Raw genomic sequence first — 16,457 nt, forward strand, 5'->3', positions numbered from 1 at the left:
AGATGCCTCTCTGATGAAGTTTGCTTTCCTTAATTCTCCGGGAGAGATGGTAGTTCTGTGCCACCTTGCCGAGATCGAGGAGTTGGTGCCATGAGAGGACGTTGTCTCCTGCGTCCTACTCACTAAGGCTGTTTGATAACTTGAGAATGAAAACACTCTCAGGTGTAAAATGCTGTAGGCTACACTTTCAGTTTTCTGGAAGCCAAACTTGTCTTGTGCATCCTCCTTCCCGGTCTTGAGTTGTTTACCATTATTTTAAAGTGCGTGTTTCATCTAGCGCCGAAGGAGCCTACGCAACTGTCACAAAGACATGGTTGAGTTCTGCAGAGGTCATCATTTTGATAGTTTTCTAAAAAGGTACTTTTAGATACCAGAAAACTGCGATTAGGTGGTTTACCTTATTCTCTTTTGTGTACCACATCCCAAGCTTGGACTTGCATGTAGACCTCAACAGCATCCCTCCATTTCTAAGAACCTGGGTTTCCATTTAACTCCACTTGCGACAAATCAAGAAATCAACTTCGCACAAACTTCTGAGACAGCAGCATAAAACTACTTACTTACTCCCTTTTCTCTTAATTAGCGGACTTTGTTGTAAAGAACTTCCAGGCTTTCCCAATAGGGAGAGAAAAGGGTGAAAAAAAATGCAAAACCCTATAAAATAAAGCCTTACTTTCAGCCTACTTTGTAGCTTGCTCTTTTACCAGCTGTTAGAGTTAATTGGAATCAGAGGAACTGTTTGCTGAAGAATTATGGAAATGTGTAACTAGCTCTGTTTCACACTAGACTTTTATTCTCCTTAAGAGAAATATACAGGTTTTTTTAAAATTGAAATCAATGCACTATAAAATTATTTTAAACTGCTGTGTTTCTAGGTATCTAGCTGTTGAGAGTGCGCTATCTTTAAAAATATACGTCTTTACTGGGGATATAGAGACTCTGCCTGTTTAAGATTATGATAATCGTTATTATCTGACCCTGGCTTGGATCCGGCTTGCTTTTAACCTACCTGTTGGATTGCTTCCTGCAGGTATTTTGAAGGTGGAGTCTCCTCTGTCTACCTCTGGGATCTGGATCATGGTTTCGCCGGTGTGATCCTCATTAAGAAGGCTGGAGATGGATCAAAGAAGATTAAGGGATGCTGGGATTCCATCCACGTGGTGGAGGTTCAGGTACAGCCTCTGGGGCAGCTGATATTTCTAAGTGAAAACAAAACCCAGTTAATTCCAGACAATTAACGAGCACAGGTGTTCCGCTGAACAATGCAATATTGTGTTGGGGGCTGTAAACTCCTTTCCCCTGTTAATTTTTGAGAATTCCCTGAAGCAATTTGGATAAAGATAAGTCAGGGCTGTAATCAAAAAGAATCCCAGAAGAATTGAAAGTATGCTACTTTCTGTGCATGCGATCATGAGATAATTTTTTTTAACATAAAGGTCTACAGATGAATATCACTAATTAGGTAATAAAAACAAGGTAATGGGAGGTTAAATTGCTATAACCAGATTTGCTCTTGGAAATTTGGGGGAATGTGCACACATACAATTATTTTTTTAAAAAACGGGCTATGCTATGTGAGTGGAGCTACACATGTCTGTCTGGTTGACTGTGGGGCAAGAGATCTTTTAGGTTTTGGAGGGAGTGTAATCTTTTGTGTCTCTCCTTTTTCTTACCCTCTACCTTCAGGAGAAATCCAATGGCCGTACCGCTCATTACAAGCTGACCTCCACAGTGATGCTGTGGCTGCAGACTAATAAAACTGGGTCTGGTACCATGAACCTTGGAGGGAGCCTTACCAGACAGGTACGTCTGTATATTAGCACTGGTTTATGCTACGGACCCAAGGCATGCTTTCCCTTATTTATGTACCTAGCAGCTTCAATCAGGAACAAAAAGTTTATTTTGTGAGGCGTTATATAAACATCTATTCTCCTGCTACATTTGCCATCCAGTGAAACAGTCAGTGAGTAAATGTGTGGTTACCAAGATGCCCCTTGAACTTTGCTTGATGGCTTTCAATTAAAAGTATAAAACATTCAGAGGGAGCTTAGTCTTTCTTTTAAGTGTTAGTTTTGCGTTTGATATTCCTCGATTTTTATATTTTCTTATGTGCAGTCCAGACAGATACTTTTATCCATCAGATTTGTCCACCTCCTTACCAGAAGATTCTCATCGGATCATAAAAATACAAGACAATATCTCTTCTTACTTTTTTTTTTTAAGCCACCATGATTCAACCTGTATTTTGTATTGACTGTAAGATTCTTTTATTCTTAAAACCTTCAAGTATCTCTTAGTATCCCTCTAAGTATTTTGCTGCTGCTGTACCGGGATACCAAGAGAAGTTAAACCTCTTCTAAACACTAGAATTTTTGGGCCAGTGCAAATTGCTTTGACTTCCTCTTACTACAGCCATTTTTCACAATAAGTTGCCAGACTTAAGACTGTGCAGGCCATGCTGCTGTCTCAGTCTCCGACAAGCAGGTTGTAGCAGGCTGGTTGAAGGTGCTCCTGCCCCAGCCACCTGCCAAAGCTTGCTTTCTTCGTGTATCAAGCTGCTGATGAATTGGGATTTGCCGAAGATCTGGACTATGGAAACCAGTGACTTGAACAGCCTAATGAACTCTGGGGGACAGCAGGCATATTGTTATGGTCATGAGTGACTAGAGAGATTGGCAGTAGCTGAAACTCCTTTATGAGACTTCCCAGGGCAGACTGTTGCTTTCCATACAAAGGACAATGCAGACTCTGTTAAACAGTTCGTGTTTTTGTACAGCTTTGAGCCAGGCAAAGGAAAGAAGGATCTGTGATTGCAGAGAGGAGTTGAAATTGTGTGTTAGTGTTGCAGTCTCAGGAGCTTGCCCTAGACCTAGAGGATTTTTCTTTCCACGTTGTTGACTTACAGAAGAAGCTGATGGTGGAGGGAAAAGAGAAAAAAAAAGCCTTCGGAGACAGTTTTGAGTGTTGTGTACTCCTTTAAAATGTTTACAGTAATTACACCCGAGTTATGGTGACCCGGACAAATATTTAATCATAGGCCTGCCTAATACTTTAAATCATAGCTGTGAAGTGGAGGCCAAGGGCTTGACTCTGGCCATGGCCTTATGGTGTGTGACAGCTCTGCCAAGGAAAACAATAGTCTGTTGAGAGTGGGTGTCCTCAGTACACCTTGGCCTGAACTGCTAGGCCTTGTTTAGTTTGACTTTCACTCTCTGAGCTTCAGTGGGGAGATTCATGCTTCTGTCATCATTTTAACAGCAGATCATTTAATTCATATGTGATGCATTAAAGCAGGGGCCTGCTTCCAATGTAAGTAACCATAAAAAAGCCACTGGGGTAATGATGCATCGCTTCTGCACAAACAATGGAAACTTGAGTTTCAGAATTGCGCTTTGGGCCTGAGATTTTCGGCTTTGCGGATGCCACAGGAGGCTCAGCCGTGGGACAGGGTTTGTCAGAGTCTGCTGCAAGAAAGCAAAATCTTCGTAGTGCCTGGAGGTACGCTATGTGAGGAGGAGCCGTTTGTCCAGAGCCATTTATTTAGCTGTGCAGGGCTTTTCATGCTGTGAATTCAGTGTGCCACATCACCTTGGGACAACAGGGTTGTTTTTTTTTTAATGGGCTTTTCATGCGGTCTGCAGTGAACCTGGGCACTGCTGTGTTACTGTTTTACCTTGACAGTATCAGAAATCTAATGCCCTAAGCGTAATTTTGAAATAACTTTGTGGTGAATTCTACATGGTTCTGGTCAACTCCCTGTTTAAGCTACTGACCGAGCACCTTTGATCCTAAAATGTGAATAGCAGATGGCCTTGTGTTGCAGTGGAAGCTTTTGAAGTGTTCACAAGCTTTGTAATATCCTGGCTTATAAACTGATGGCAGAGAGAACCTTTCAGTGCTTTGAAAGGGAAGTCTGTTGAGAGCCATTACTTTGAAACCAGTTTCGCCTCCTAGCTGCAAATCGGGTATTTTTTGAGTGATGACTGGAATGATTAACTTGGTGGCCAGAAGCAGGCGCAAAGGAACAGCTAATGTAATGCCTCCTAATTCACCACCGCTGGCAGCTACGGAGAGCTGGGCACGTCTCGCGTTGGAATGTTATGGTGCTATGCTATGGGGAGCTTTTGCAGCTTCGTATGGAAACACTTGCTCAGTAATTCCCCTTCCTGATGGCTGCAGAGAGGACACTTGGTGCAACTCATCAAGCAATGCTATTCCTTTTTTTGTGCCTGGACGGTGTGGTACAGCTGAACGTGGATGGAGAAGCAAGAGCCTAGAAACAGCTGTTCTCTGCTGTCATATCCTGTGGGCGAAATATTGTTGCCCTGCGTCGGACGCAAACGTGCCTTTTGGTTGTTGGTGTTGCCTTTGTCAAGACGACTTGGATTTGGATCTCGCGTACACCCAGGCTCCTCTTTGTTAGAAGGCTCCCTGTGAGGCTATTCCTAAAAGTCGCACTGAATTTCTCAGAATAATTTATTTTTTTCTGTCTTCCCAAGGCACTGTGTGATTGAGTATTCTTAGGGCTGGCTTGGGGCCACGGAGATGTTATGTTCCGAAGAGATATTCCTTGGAAAGCATTTCCCTATGCTATGTCTACTTTAATGTCATACAGTGAGCACTGACGCATCTCTTCCTTTCCACTAAACTACTACTCTCCTTGGCTTTCCCAGTGCAATTTTTCATGTGCTACAGTAGGAGTTGCAATGTGTAAATTTGTAAATATATGTAAATAGTTGTCTCTTTTGTCCTTGTTTAGAACCAGAAAGTAACTGCACAAGCATTTACCATTTGTAAGTGGACAGAGTAAGGCAAGAGAGGGAGCGACGTGAGAGACTAAGGACTTTACCTGTTTCGTGAACCTGGAAATCTCCTTTAAGTTACTCAGCCTGGTGATATTCAGAACAACTACTTCAGGCTTTTGCTTTATCAATTCAATTATGCATTTTTTTTTTAAGAGTTGGAGTTTTAACTAATTGAAATAATACATCATGTGATCTGTTCTCCACTGAGCTGTGAATTTTGGCATTGTTTAAAGTGTAGGATTTCAAATTCTTTCCTGATTTCAGTATAGAAGTGTGTGTGTGTGTGTGTGTGTGTATACATACACAAAAAATATCCACTGTTATATGTTAGATATATATATATATACACTTATGTGTGATTGTGTGTATGTATAAATTTGTACATACACATATACATTCACACACATCTATATATCTAATGAGATAAATTCGTAGTCAGATGCATGCACATAGCATCCATTGATCATAATTTTAGTTTGACAGCTTGGATAGAATTGAAGCTTAAGTGACATCTTCACATTGGACTCTTCATTAAATAGTTGTTGAAACAGTCATATGTGTGAGTGAATAATTTTCTACTTGCCTAGTGAACATTTTGTTCTAGTCTTTAGCAATATATGCTGTTTTTAGGAATAAATACTGACACAGTGAATGTAGTCATCGTGGTTTTGAGTATAAATGACATTCTAGGAGAACACTTGGGTTGGACTGGAAGGAGAAAACTAATTTTTGTTTCATTTCCTTCCCCCAAAGGCACAAAATGTCAGATAGGGAACTTTATTTTTACAGTTGCCTAAACAAGGGTGCTCTCCCAGGCACTTTGTGTTCTGGAGACAAGGCTGGATGCAGTTCAAGAGAGCTCAGAGTTGAAGCACCACAGGCCAGGGTGGAGGAAGTAACTCCCAGCTCACATCCGACACTGGCAGGCTTCAGTAAATACAAGGAATGAGGCTGGAATTTGGAGAGGGAAAGAGTGATCCATGTGTTGTACGCTGTCTGCCTTGATGAGGGACAGCAGACTGAAGTGGTGTACGTCCGACAGGAAAGGACAGGACGTGCTACCTTCAGTTAACAACAAAGGGACCAATGCATAGAGGGAAATGGAAAATACCAGCAGCTTTTCCATTACCTTGCACATTCTCCAGTGACTGCAGGTAACTCCCACCCCCTTCCTGATTCAAGCCAGATGCTTGGCAGATGGTTGTCTCTCCCCGACGGACGTCAGGGTCCCGTCCTCTTTGTGTGTATGTTGGAATCACTTGCGTTGCTTGCCGTGGCACTGTACTGCTTTGGCTGAATTTTGTGGTTTCATTAGGCTGCACTTTTATTTGAGATAAGAGCAGCTGTACGGTCCTGTTTCGTTTTATGCAAAGCAGAGGTAGCCTTCCAGTTTCTGGCAAATAGTCAAAACAGCACTTTGGACAGAATTCTGCAGCTCCCTTCTTAGAGGCAAGACTAGCAGGTGCCTTTCTGAGATCTCGCACACAAAAAAAACTGTGTGTTTTTCCGAAGCCAGGACGAACATGGTGAGGAAGTGCTGCTTTGCTGAGAGAGAAGTTGGCTCAAAAGCTAGAGTTTATTTACATCTGTCAGTATGAGAAGGGGAGGGCATGAATTTTGTAGGGGAAGCGTAGCCTGGGATTTGAGATTAAAGCGCTACAGATGGATGTTGATTTTTGTATCTGAAATACGAAGGTGGAACATTTTGCAGAGCCGGATGAAGGCTGATCGGTTGCAAACTGAGCTTTTCTGCGTTCAGGAAGATGTGCGCTGTGATATATTGCAGTTCAATAAAACACCAGCAGAGACATTCTGCCATTTATCATAATAGGTAAATCCTCCGAGGCTTGTGCTCTGCAATTAGACAAGCCATATATTTTCATCAAGTTGAGCTTTCATGTAAAGGCCTATCCCACTGACTTCCAGATGTTGTAGCACTAAGTGAGCAGATGGGGAGCGTATTTCCACCAGAGAGATTTTCAAGTTGTAGCAGTCACAATCCTTAAGCTCCCCCTCAGCAAGCGGTTACTAAATGAGTAGCATTTTGGGGTGCAGAGGATAGCAGAGATGTGCTGAATGCTAACTGTCCAGGAAATTATTTCTGCTTTACATGAACACGTGGATGTTTACAGTGGTTCAGTTATATAATAGTTGGTTTGGAATAAAAGAGAGGGAGTAGAAGAGATGAGTATGGACTAGTAGCATGGAGAACTAATGTACAGTTGCCAGATACACTCATGGTTTTGAATGTACAGTTTGGTAGAGGATGAGGGGTACCTTGGTTACACTGATAGAAATAAATATGCTTGAAGGCCGTGGAAGGATGAGGTAAGTTCTCAGTGGATTTGTGCAAAGCTGCGAGTTATATAGAGCTCACAGCCTTCATTTATATAGTTAGAGTTTGAAATGAGTGTTGGGGAGAAAGGCCAAATTTTGCCTCATTGATATCCAAATAATTCCACATATTTTCCACCTGGAGACTTCAGTCTGCCCACTGGCTGTGGCTTTGGGAGCCTTTGGCTCGCATCGGTCTGTTTGTGTTTCATTAAAGAGATTTTCACATTGCTCCATGTCCAGAGCAGCTGTGGATGTTGTTGTCAGTTCTTTGGACTGACATGGCACATGAGTTTCCTTCTTATCTTTCTAGTATTTTTAGACACCTTCATGATGAACTGAAGTGTTTATCCAACCTGCTTTTCTCTTTCTGTATTAACTCTTCCTCCAAGTAATGTTTAAAGAAAGCCCATACAGCTGCTGTGTTCCATGCAGGAAAGATCCAAAGTGACCAGCCAGCCATCGAGAGCTTAATATACCCCGAAGAGTGAGTTTCCCTCTGAGTCAGACTTGCAGCAGATGGCTGGGGAAATGAGGCAAGGAAGCCAAGCGGCGTATCTCTCGGACAGGAGAAGAGCGACTGAGCCGTGTACATTGGACTTGGCTCATTCGGGAGTGTTAGGTTTTTTGGCCGAGCTCGACGGCAGATGGGGAGTGACAGTGGGAAGATGAGCTGCTTGTTAACATCAACTTGCAGAATGGAATTTCCCCTCAAAGCAAATTAACCCCTTTCTTTAAGCAGCTATAGGCTTTCTGCTTAGACCTGTGCAGTAACAGCCCGCAGAAGGAACCTTTAAAAATCCCGACAACCCTGCTGTTTGTATAACATGGCTGCTTACGGACTCTGAACTCCATTAAAACAGCCTCTCGTAACATCTGGTCTTCTACAGCATATACAAAATGTTTTCCTTCTGGCAGCAGATTTTATAGCGATGTAATAATATACATTTTGCAAAAATAATTCTATTTTCAGATTCTGTTTCTTACCAGTGCGCCTGGCGTGTCCAGGTGTGGGGTGGACGTAGTGGGGAGTCCATGGAAGTAAATTAGCCGCTGCCAGCTCCCCCGCTGCCCCGGATTTGGTCAATTTGCTGATAGTTCCCAAACTCACCGTAACATGTATATGTGTGCTTGCATAGTTTGGATTTATATTCTCCCTCTACTGTGATTGGATCCATTCTCCAGGCAGCATGTCTCCACTATATGTAAACAATCTGACTGTAATCTAAAGGAAAACTTAAACGTTCTTGTTCTTTTTCTCCCCCACTTCTAGGTTATCTTTTGCCTTCAGGGTTCCAACTAAATTACATGCTTCCCCAAGCCTGTTAGATACTTGGCTTATTAGAAGAAACCTGTAGCTGGCCCAGATTTTTAAACTCTACCCTGAGGGAGGGATATGAACAGATGGATAAGAGAATTCAGTGGGATTAGTAAAACCCTTTGAAGACTGTTCTTCCCACTACATTTTTCTCCCAGTTTTGTTTTCATGCCATCTCAGCACATCTTGTATCAGTTGAATTTCCTGGGACTGATATTCATTGTTCGACAGCTTGTCTGCATTTAGTCAGAAGGATTCTCATCTCAAGAACTGGGGGAGATGGTCTTTTTTCTAGCACTGGAAGCTTACGGATCACGTACGGCCAGCCGTGGCCCCCGGATGAACATCGTGTTAGGCAAAGGCGGATCAAACAAAGAGCGTGTGGCATTTTACTGCGCCAGCTCCCAGTTTTGATCTCGGTCGGGAGAGGGTTTCTAAATCTCACCTGTCTCCTTTTCCAGCAGTACTAAGAGTGTGGTATTGTTATACACTTAATGTGATCCAACTCTGAGCTGCTGCTATGAACAGTAGCCTGCTTCTTCCCTCCATGCTTCCCCCCAGTACCTCCTTCCCCCAAACAGGCGAATGTACAATAAGTTGGTTCAGCTTGTTGATCTAAAAGAAAACCCCAAAAGACAAATTCTGTGATATTTCTCTTATATATAATTGCATATGGGTGTCATCTTAAAGTTGGCGGTAGTTTAAATCATCGCCAGTCTTGCAGGTCGCTGTGACTTTTGCGTTCTCTATTTCTTCCCTTTGTACTGGGAGATAAAATCACATCTAAGGTGTAGTTCACTAGGAGAGCCCGAAAATGGAGCCTATGTCCCACACGTGCTGGAAATAGCATTGAGATGAAGATGAAAAGACACAGCTGGTTTTGCGGGGATAGTTCACAGCTGTTAAACTGACAGCACCAAACTTATGCGAATCTCATCAGCAACAACATTGTTTTCACATCCGCATGCTGTGCTACCGTGCTGCTTGTCTTGCTGCACGTGCACTGCCGTAGATCTCCTGCAGCCCCTTGGCCGGTAGGGAATGACCATTTTGTAGTGCCTGGCTGCACCTTTGGGTTACGTAGAAGCGAAGGAGCTTGCTTGTGCCAACAGGGTTTTATTTTGATTCATGGTTTTCATTACATTATACTCCGGTTATGAAGAAGTGAGTCATTTGTCTAGTTCTGGGAATTTCTCATTATGTTATTAGTCCGTATGCACACAGAAAGAAGAGTTACTCGAGGACGTTGACATCCACGTTCTTCCATCCCCTCTCTTGATATGTAAAATTTTTACTAATCTACCATCTGATTTTCATGTTACCAGTGGCTCCGTGTCTTTTTTGCTCTAGATGGAGAAAGATGAGACTGTGAGCGACTCCTCTCCACACATAGCCAATATTGGACGCTTGGTAGAGGTGAGTATAGTTGAGCCATCACAGCTTGAGCCTGCTGCAGGCTCTCTTGCCCGTGTTTGGTCCCATGCCTAAGAATTTCGTTGTATGCTTTTGTATTTTCAAAGTTATTTACTCCTTTTGTACCAAGTCTAGTCTAACCTTGCTCGGTGTTTGATGGCTTAGCGCTCCTCCTAGGGTGCCTTGAGACAGTTTGTAGATACAAGAAGTCCCCTCTGTGCACTGTTTTGCTCTCTCCTACTCAATACGGTAGTAACCTTCCTGTAAAATAATTAATCACTAGTTAATTCAGCACTAGTTAACAATTTGCTACCTTCGTGCTTGTTTGTACAGTCACTTTTGGACAGAATTATTTAAAGCCAGGCTGTAATATACAGAACTATCCTTTAGACTGAAATTTCAGTGTGTAGTAAGCACTTATTAAATCCACTGGAATTGTTTTTGTCGGTACCGTTGTCAGTCTTGTTTGCTCAGCATGCCGAGAGTGACGCATATTATTGTGTTAGCCACCCAGAAGGGCTTTGGTGCAACGCTGTCCTGTGTAAAGATGTTTGAGATTTCCTTGACCTTCATTGCTGCTTTGGGGAGAGAGGAGGAAATTCTTAAATAAAATAGATTATAATGCATATATTAGAGAAACTGGGGACTTGAAAGCAGGCAGGTATTTCTCTTTTGGTCCCTTTTCTGAGTGTTTGGCTTGAGTGAAAGTGACCTACGGAAAGAAGATGATACTGCTTATTTGCAAGTTATTTCTCAAAACTGTTTGCCATGCAGGTTTAATGAATTGGTCAATAGCTCAAAAATTCAAAGAAACCCACAAGCACAAAACTCTTGACCTGTTGGCTATGCGAAGTGACTGGCTTGCAGCTTGGACTCTGTTCAGTGCCAGCAAATTGTCAAGTAGGGTTGAGGTGAAATGCAATTTCCTTTTTTGCAGTTGGATGCAGAAAAAGTGGATAGCTGGGCAGAAACTGCCCTCTTGTGGTCCCGCACCGGTATCTTGTGTGCACAGCCTAGAGCAATAGTCAGGAGGAAAATTACTCAGACGGCAGCGGGGCTAAACCTTTCTCTTAGATAAGAGCAGAGAGATGGGCTCATATTGTCTCCCATGAGAATTTAAGTGGCAGGAATACGCTGGGTTGAACCGTGCTGCGGCGAGAGCTGTACGTCAAGATGAACGTGTAAGACACGCAGCAGAGTGTAACTGCGCCAGTGCTAAAAACGATCGGAATGACTAAGAATCTGGTTTCTTGCTTTCTTGTAGGATATGGAAAACAAAATCAGAAGTACACTGAATGAGATTTATTTTGGAAAAACAAAGGACATCGTTAATGGGCTGAGGTAAGGGGCGCTTTCCAGCTGGCTGCTGGAAGCGCTTTGCTGCCTGCGTTCCCCGTAGTGCCCGTGGTGCTGTCCCCAGCCTGGCCCTGCTCAGCTTTCTTCTGCTGGAGCTCCCCTTTCCTACAGAAAGCCTTTTCACGTCTCTAATTAGTCACCACGCTTTGGAAGCACTGTTTGTGGTGTTTGGGGAACACCTTGCTTTCCTGCCTTTTAACTACAGGAATTTGAAGCAATGTTTTAATCCCTTGTTCCCTCAACAGGAGGAAAATAGCAATTAGCAGCGCTTGTTCTTCAGGATTATTTTTAATTGGGAGTTTTACTTTTCCACATTCCTAAAAGTGGTACTTAAATTCTGAATCTTCTTCCTAATATTCTTAAAACCAGTCAGCTGGTCCCAGAGTTAAGACATGACATTAACGGTTTGCAATATTTAGACTTGGTTTTAAATTCTCTCTTTCTCTCAACACCTCTGGCCAAAATACGATGTACTAGAAAGATAAGTGAATAAGCCCTCTGTGCCTTTCTGGAGGAAACCTCACTGTGCTTTGCAACCCCTGCTCATGCCTGGTCAGGAATTTTGCGTAGAAATCCTGAGCTGGTCGTTCTCAAACTCCTAGAGGAAAGTGCAGAACTGCGATGCCAAATCGTCTCCTTTTAAACATCGCAAATAGACCTCCCCTGCGCAGTGTGATCATGCAGAATAGACGAATGGTACAATTACACATGCTGCTGTTCTCTTTGTACTGAAACATGAAGGAAAAAAAATCCATAACCTCTCCTTCAACTGATAGAATAATGGTGTTAATTAAATATTTGCGCTGCCTTCTTAACAGTATGGGCAGAAGCAGTCGGCAGTATCTGAGAAAGCAGCTGCTCTCGTTTTTTTCTAAATCCCTGCTTTCATAACAGGCCTATATTTTCATTTGTGGTGTGCAGGGCTTTAGCCAGGAAGCATTTATTAACATTAAAGGGAAATATGTAATGCGGTCTTTTTCCTTGTGAACATTGCCTTAAGCTTTTGTAATTGAATCTGTTTCCTATGTCTCCCCGTTGCTCTATTTGAGTCATGTAATTTTCTGCGCTGGTGAGCCGGTCTGTTCAGAACATGCGGAGCATCTGGCTCTGGCTTTTCCTCTGGCTTTTTTCCTGTTTCTTCTAACCTATGTTTTTACCCTTACTCTTCCTGAGTGTGCTTCTGGTGGTTTCCAGCATACCAGCTCTGTGTTACTGAGTTCTTCTGACTGTTCTTTTCCCTGTTTACTTCCCTCATTTCTAAACTGCTCTCTGTAGATCTATTGATGCTATCCCCGACAACCAAAAGTATAAGCAGTTGCAGAGGGAGCTTTCTCAAGTGTTGACCCAGCGCCAGATCTACATCCAGCCTGATAACTAAACCAATCCAGGTACCCCTGCCTGTGAGGTGTGACAACCAGCACTAAACCAGGACTCACCCAGCCAAGACCTCTGCATGATAACTGAGACCAGAACTAACCCCTAACTCCTGCGGACTGATAAACAACATTCGATCCATGTTTCACCCAAGGGTTAATTCTTCATCTGGCCAACTAAATGTTGTGATTTCATTTTAAGTGTTACTCTCCCCCCTTCCTCCATTTGAAATATCACGCTCTGAAATGTGGCAGGACTTACCACTTTGCACTCTAGCTCGGGAGCAAGAAAAACAGCACGTGGTCATGTACCCAAAGCGGTGTTAGCTTGGGCTTGTTTTATCCAAAAACCCTTGGACTCTGTCCCTTGTGCGCTGTCAGTTTTTACAGCTGTGGTACACCACTTTAATGAACAAATTCCCTGTAATCTTAGTCTTCCTTGCAGAAGGACAAGAAATCTTGGAAATAAATGGCTGTCCTTGCAGTTATGAAAAAATATGGCTGTGGTACTTCCCGAGATTTCTGAGTCAACAGGAGCTTCCCGCACGTGCATAGCCCCCGTTTGCCTTGTGTATCTTGAATTGCCTCGGAGCTCCAAACTTCAGTCCCACTTGAGCTCTGCTGAAACGTTTCTAGCCTCCGTTTGCTTGTGCTCTGCACAGCCCCTAAAGGGATTTGTTCCTACGCTCTCGTTTGCTCTGGAGCTCTGAATGCCCAGGACGCGCGGCAGTGACTAACCCTGAGCCAGTTTAACCGTCCCCTCCAATTCCTAATGAGTTACAGATGTTGTCTTAAACGCGTTAAGCTGACGAAGGGGAAAATGCACTGTTTGTTGATAATGGCCGAGAACCACTTCTTTAGCCTATGACAAATGCAAATATAAAATGTATGTATTTTTATTAAAGCAGTGGAACTCTCCGGAGACAAGAGAATGGAAATACCGTTATAAAAATGTTAGGAAAATAACAGAAACAAAGAACAGCCTTGTTTACAGGAGACAGCGTCCGGGCAAAATGAGGTAGCTTGGACTACAGAAGACAGCGTGAACTATAGTTTACGTGGGAAGAAATACTACCAAATTGGATGCTAATTGCTTCTCTGTTGCGTTAGCATCTCCTGAAAAGTCTAGTATCATTATTCTATTAATGATCATATTTATGAGGGTTTTTTTTTTAAATAGGAAGTCTCTTATTGCGCTGCTGAAAGTCTAGGTTCCTCCACAGCCATCTTACAGAGCAGTGAGCCACGATGAATCCTCAAAGATGTAATTTTTTTTTTTCTATGACCAAACTTTTAGTATAAGGGAACCCCTGTGATGATCTTGCCTACAGTATCTCTGTTCTTCTTCAGCTGCTTCGGTTTGCAAGTCACTATAGGTGAAGTATAAGCTGGAAAAGCAAATTGCAGATCAGAAACTGGTCGCTTTTTCCCCTGGCGAACGTGCCGGCGGGAGGTTTTGACGTGCTGCCCTGCCCCAGGAAAACTCTCTGCGAGAACGCTCGGGAGCTCCCACAGCCCGGCCCCTTCCCCGTTCACGGGGAGAGGCTGGATTTCTCTGCCTTCCCATCATGACCATTTTGAGACGGAGCGCGCTAACACCCTTTGCTGGTAATACATCTGGATTTTTCCAGTTGTAACATGAAAATTGGGAATCTCCTTCCAACACTGGGAGGCTGAGTGCAGCTTCATGGGAAGCGTGTCTTTCAGTGCCATCCTTGCTAGAGTGGATTTTGCTTTGATATACTCACTGAAGTGTTCACTTGGCTTTCTGTCTTCCCTACTTAAAACAGGCAAGCTGAGTTTTGTTTCCTCTAAGCCTGGGTTGAGGTGCTTCTCCTATTGACTCACATGCCAGAAGAACTGTTAAAACATCCTTCTTTCAGATGCATCGCTTCTGATTTGTGCTTCCTCTTTCCCAACAGGTCTGTGCAGACTTTTGCAGACAAATCAAAACAAGAAGCTCTTAAAAATGACCTGGTGGAGGCTTTGAAGAGAAAGCAGCAAAGTTAAAATACTCTTCATGCTAACGAGACATGCCATGCACTCATTAGATTCCTTTCTTAGAAAACTCATCCCCCTCCCCTTTTTCTGTTACATCACATCACAACTTGCATTCAGTACTATCCATGCAACGCCATCTTCTCCCCATGAATAAAGCTGTACAAACTTTTTCAGTCTCTGAGGCCTACTTTGCACCACATTTTACTATCGAGACCTTAGGCTATGTTTCTGTAGAAGTCCATGTTTTTTTTTCCCCCCCTCTTCCACTCTCCTCCCATGTATATGCATAAACACGGATCATTGTTTGTCTTTTCCTCCCCACCCCTCCTGCCTTTTGTTACATTGGTGTAAAAAATGTAAAACAAAAATTTATTAAATACTGTGGTGTGTGAAAGAGGAAGAACTGGAAAAAAAAAATCTATTCCATGTGTGTTTGGGGGCTGGGCACAGGGGATGGCTGGCGGGAGGGAGGGAAGAGAGGGTGTTCCTCGGTGTTGTACTATACTGACTCAACCAGATTTGCAAGGGGACAGTGGTTAGGAGACCTGCTGAACGTTCTGCTCTTCTATAGCCTGGTTCCAAGGCGCTTTTCTGTCAATTTTTATGGAATGCAAAAGGGGTTTTTTTGTTTCGATTTTGTTTTTTTGTAAAGCTTAAATGGAATCTACATCTGATACTTGAGCCTCCATACTAAAAAATAAAAAAAGAAAAATAATGAAAACAAAAAAATAAAAATAAAAAAAAAATCCCAGGAGCAGTGTGTGCATTTGGTGTCCTTATTTCTCTTTCCTCCCGGCCGCGTTACTTGGGGTTTGTGCCACAAACAGCAACTGGAAGCAGTTGCTCTGTCCGTAGGTAGATGCACTTGAGCGCGAAGGCAAACACCAAGCCTGGAAATCCAAACAGCCTCTGTATTAGATGCCTGCAGAAAGGCTGAAAGCTCTTCTTATCTCTTGCAATCCATCTACTCAGACTTCTTTGTTTCAAGCAGGTTCGAAGTACTGCTGCTCCTCGCGCACGGAGCGCTGCGGCTGCGTTGCTCATTAGCTTGCTGGACTTTCAAGCCGTTGGCACCTGGAAGTTGGCATCCCACCGCACGCTGCGACCGACGCTTCAGGCAGCCGGCAAACATGGAACAGATGCGTCGGGAGAAGACGGAGGAGCCCAGGTTTCTTATGTGTGTTAAAAAATGGGGGAAACTGGTGTGTTAAAACACTAATGCGGGCAGGAGAGGCTTTTCGGTGCACCGGTGCTTGGCGATTTTAAGCGTGGATGGTTCTGACGGCTCATGCTAGCAAAAGGCTGCTGGGGGCTTCCCTGCGTGATTTGCAAACCTGGTCCAGACCTTCCCTGTGCCCAAACAAAATTATGGCCTCGAGGGCTTGTTAAAACAGCTGGTGCTTGGAGACATACCTCGCGCAGCTTCAGGCCTGCTGCCTTGTCCTGTCTGTGCGCTTAATGAACTCCCAATCCTGGTGAAATACAGTAAGAGAAAGCAGATACCCGGTAGGCTCATCCTGCACGTGGCCTCTGGCATTAGCCTTTGGATGAACCACAGCAAATGCAAAGTGCGCCTGTTGGCATTCATATTGATTAACATGCTCTAATTTTACCCTAATTTTGCTTTTCCAGCATGACCTGTTTAACATCCAGACATCTGCAGGTGATTACGGTCCCGTGCCAAAGTATTTACCCAGGGGCCTCTGGGCTCTAATGCGACTCATATGGGACACAGGCTGGAGGAAGGGAGCGCACAGATGCTCTACTTAAAGCCAGCAACCCCGAGGGGAGCACGTTGGGGTGCTGTTGGTGTCACCGCTTGGTTCTCGCCTAGGAAGACCATTTTTGATGTTGGAG

The 16,457-nt window shown here is 43.6% G+C and overlaps 1 protein-coding gene across 3 annotated transcripts in view; it reads left to right on the forward strand.

Annotated features, from left to right (window-relative positions):
• CAPZB (capping actin protein of muscle Z-line subunit beta) overlaps positions 1-15,354 on the forward strand; it is a 61,450-nt gene extending 46,096 nt beyond the window's left edge. For 2 of the 3 annotated variants that reach the window (XM_064497112.1, XM_026112502.2), the window contains 6 exons: positions 1,031-1,172; positions 1,687-1,803; positions 9,808-9,873; positions 11,135-11,211; positions 12,502-12,614; positions 14,522-15,354. In XM_064497112.1, coding sequence (XP_064353182.1) covers positions 1,031-1,172; positions 1,687-1,803; positions 9,808-9,873; positions 11,135-11,211; positions 12,502-12,604 — 505 coding nt within the window. In that variant the 3' untranslated portion in view covers positions 12,605-12,614; positions 14,522-15,354. The remainder of the gene's footprint in view (positions 1-1,030; positions 1,173-1,686; positions 1,804-9,807; positions 9,874-11,134; positions 11,212-12,501; positions 12,615-14,521) is intronic. The other variant, XM_064497113.1, reaches the window with a different exon arrangement.
• Positions 15,355-16,457: the final 1,103 nt, after the last annotated feature.

The sequence above is a fragment of the Dromaius novaehollandiae genome, chromosome 24, assembly GCF_036370855.1.
Source record: "Dromaius novaehollandiae isolate bDroNov1 chromosome 24, bDroNov1.hap1, whole genome shotgun sequence".
In the NCBI taxonomy this organism is placed as follows: domain Eukaryota; kingdom Metazoa; phylum Chordata; class Aves; order Casuariiformes; family Dromaiidae; genus Dromaius; species Dromaius novaehollandiae.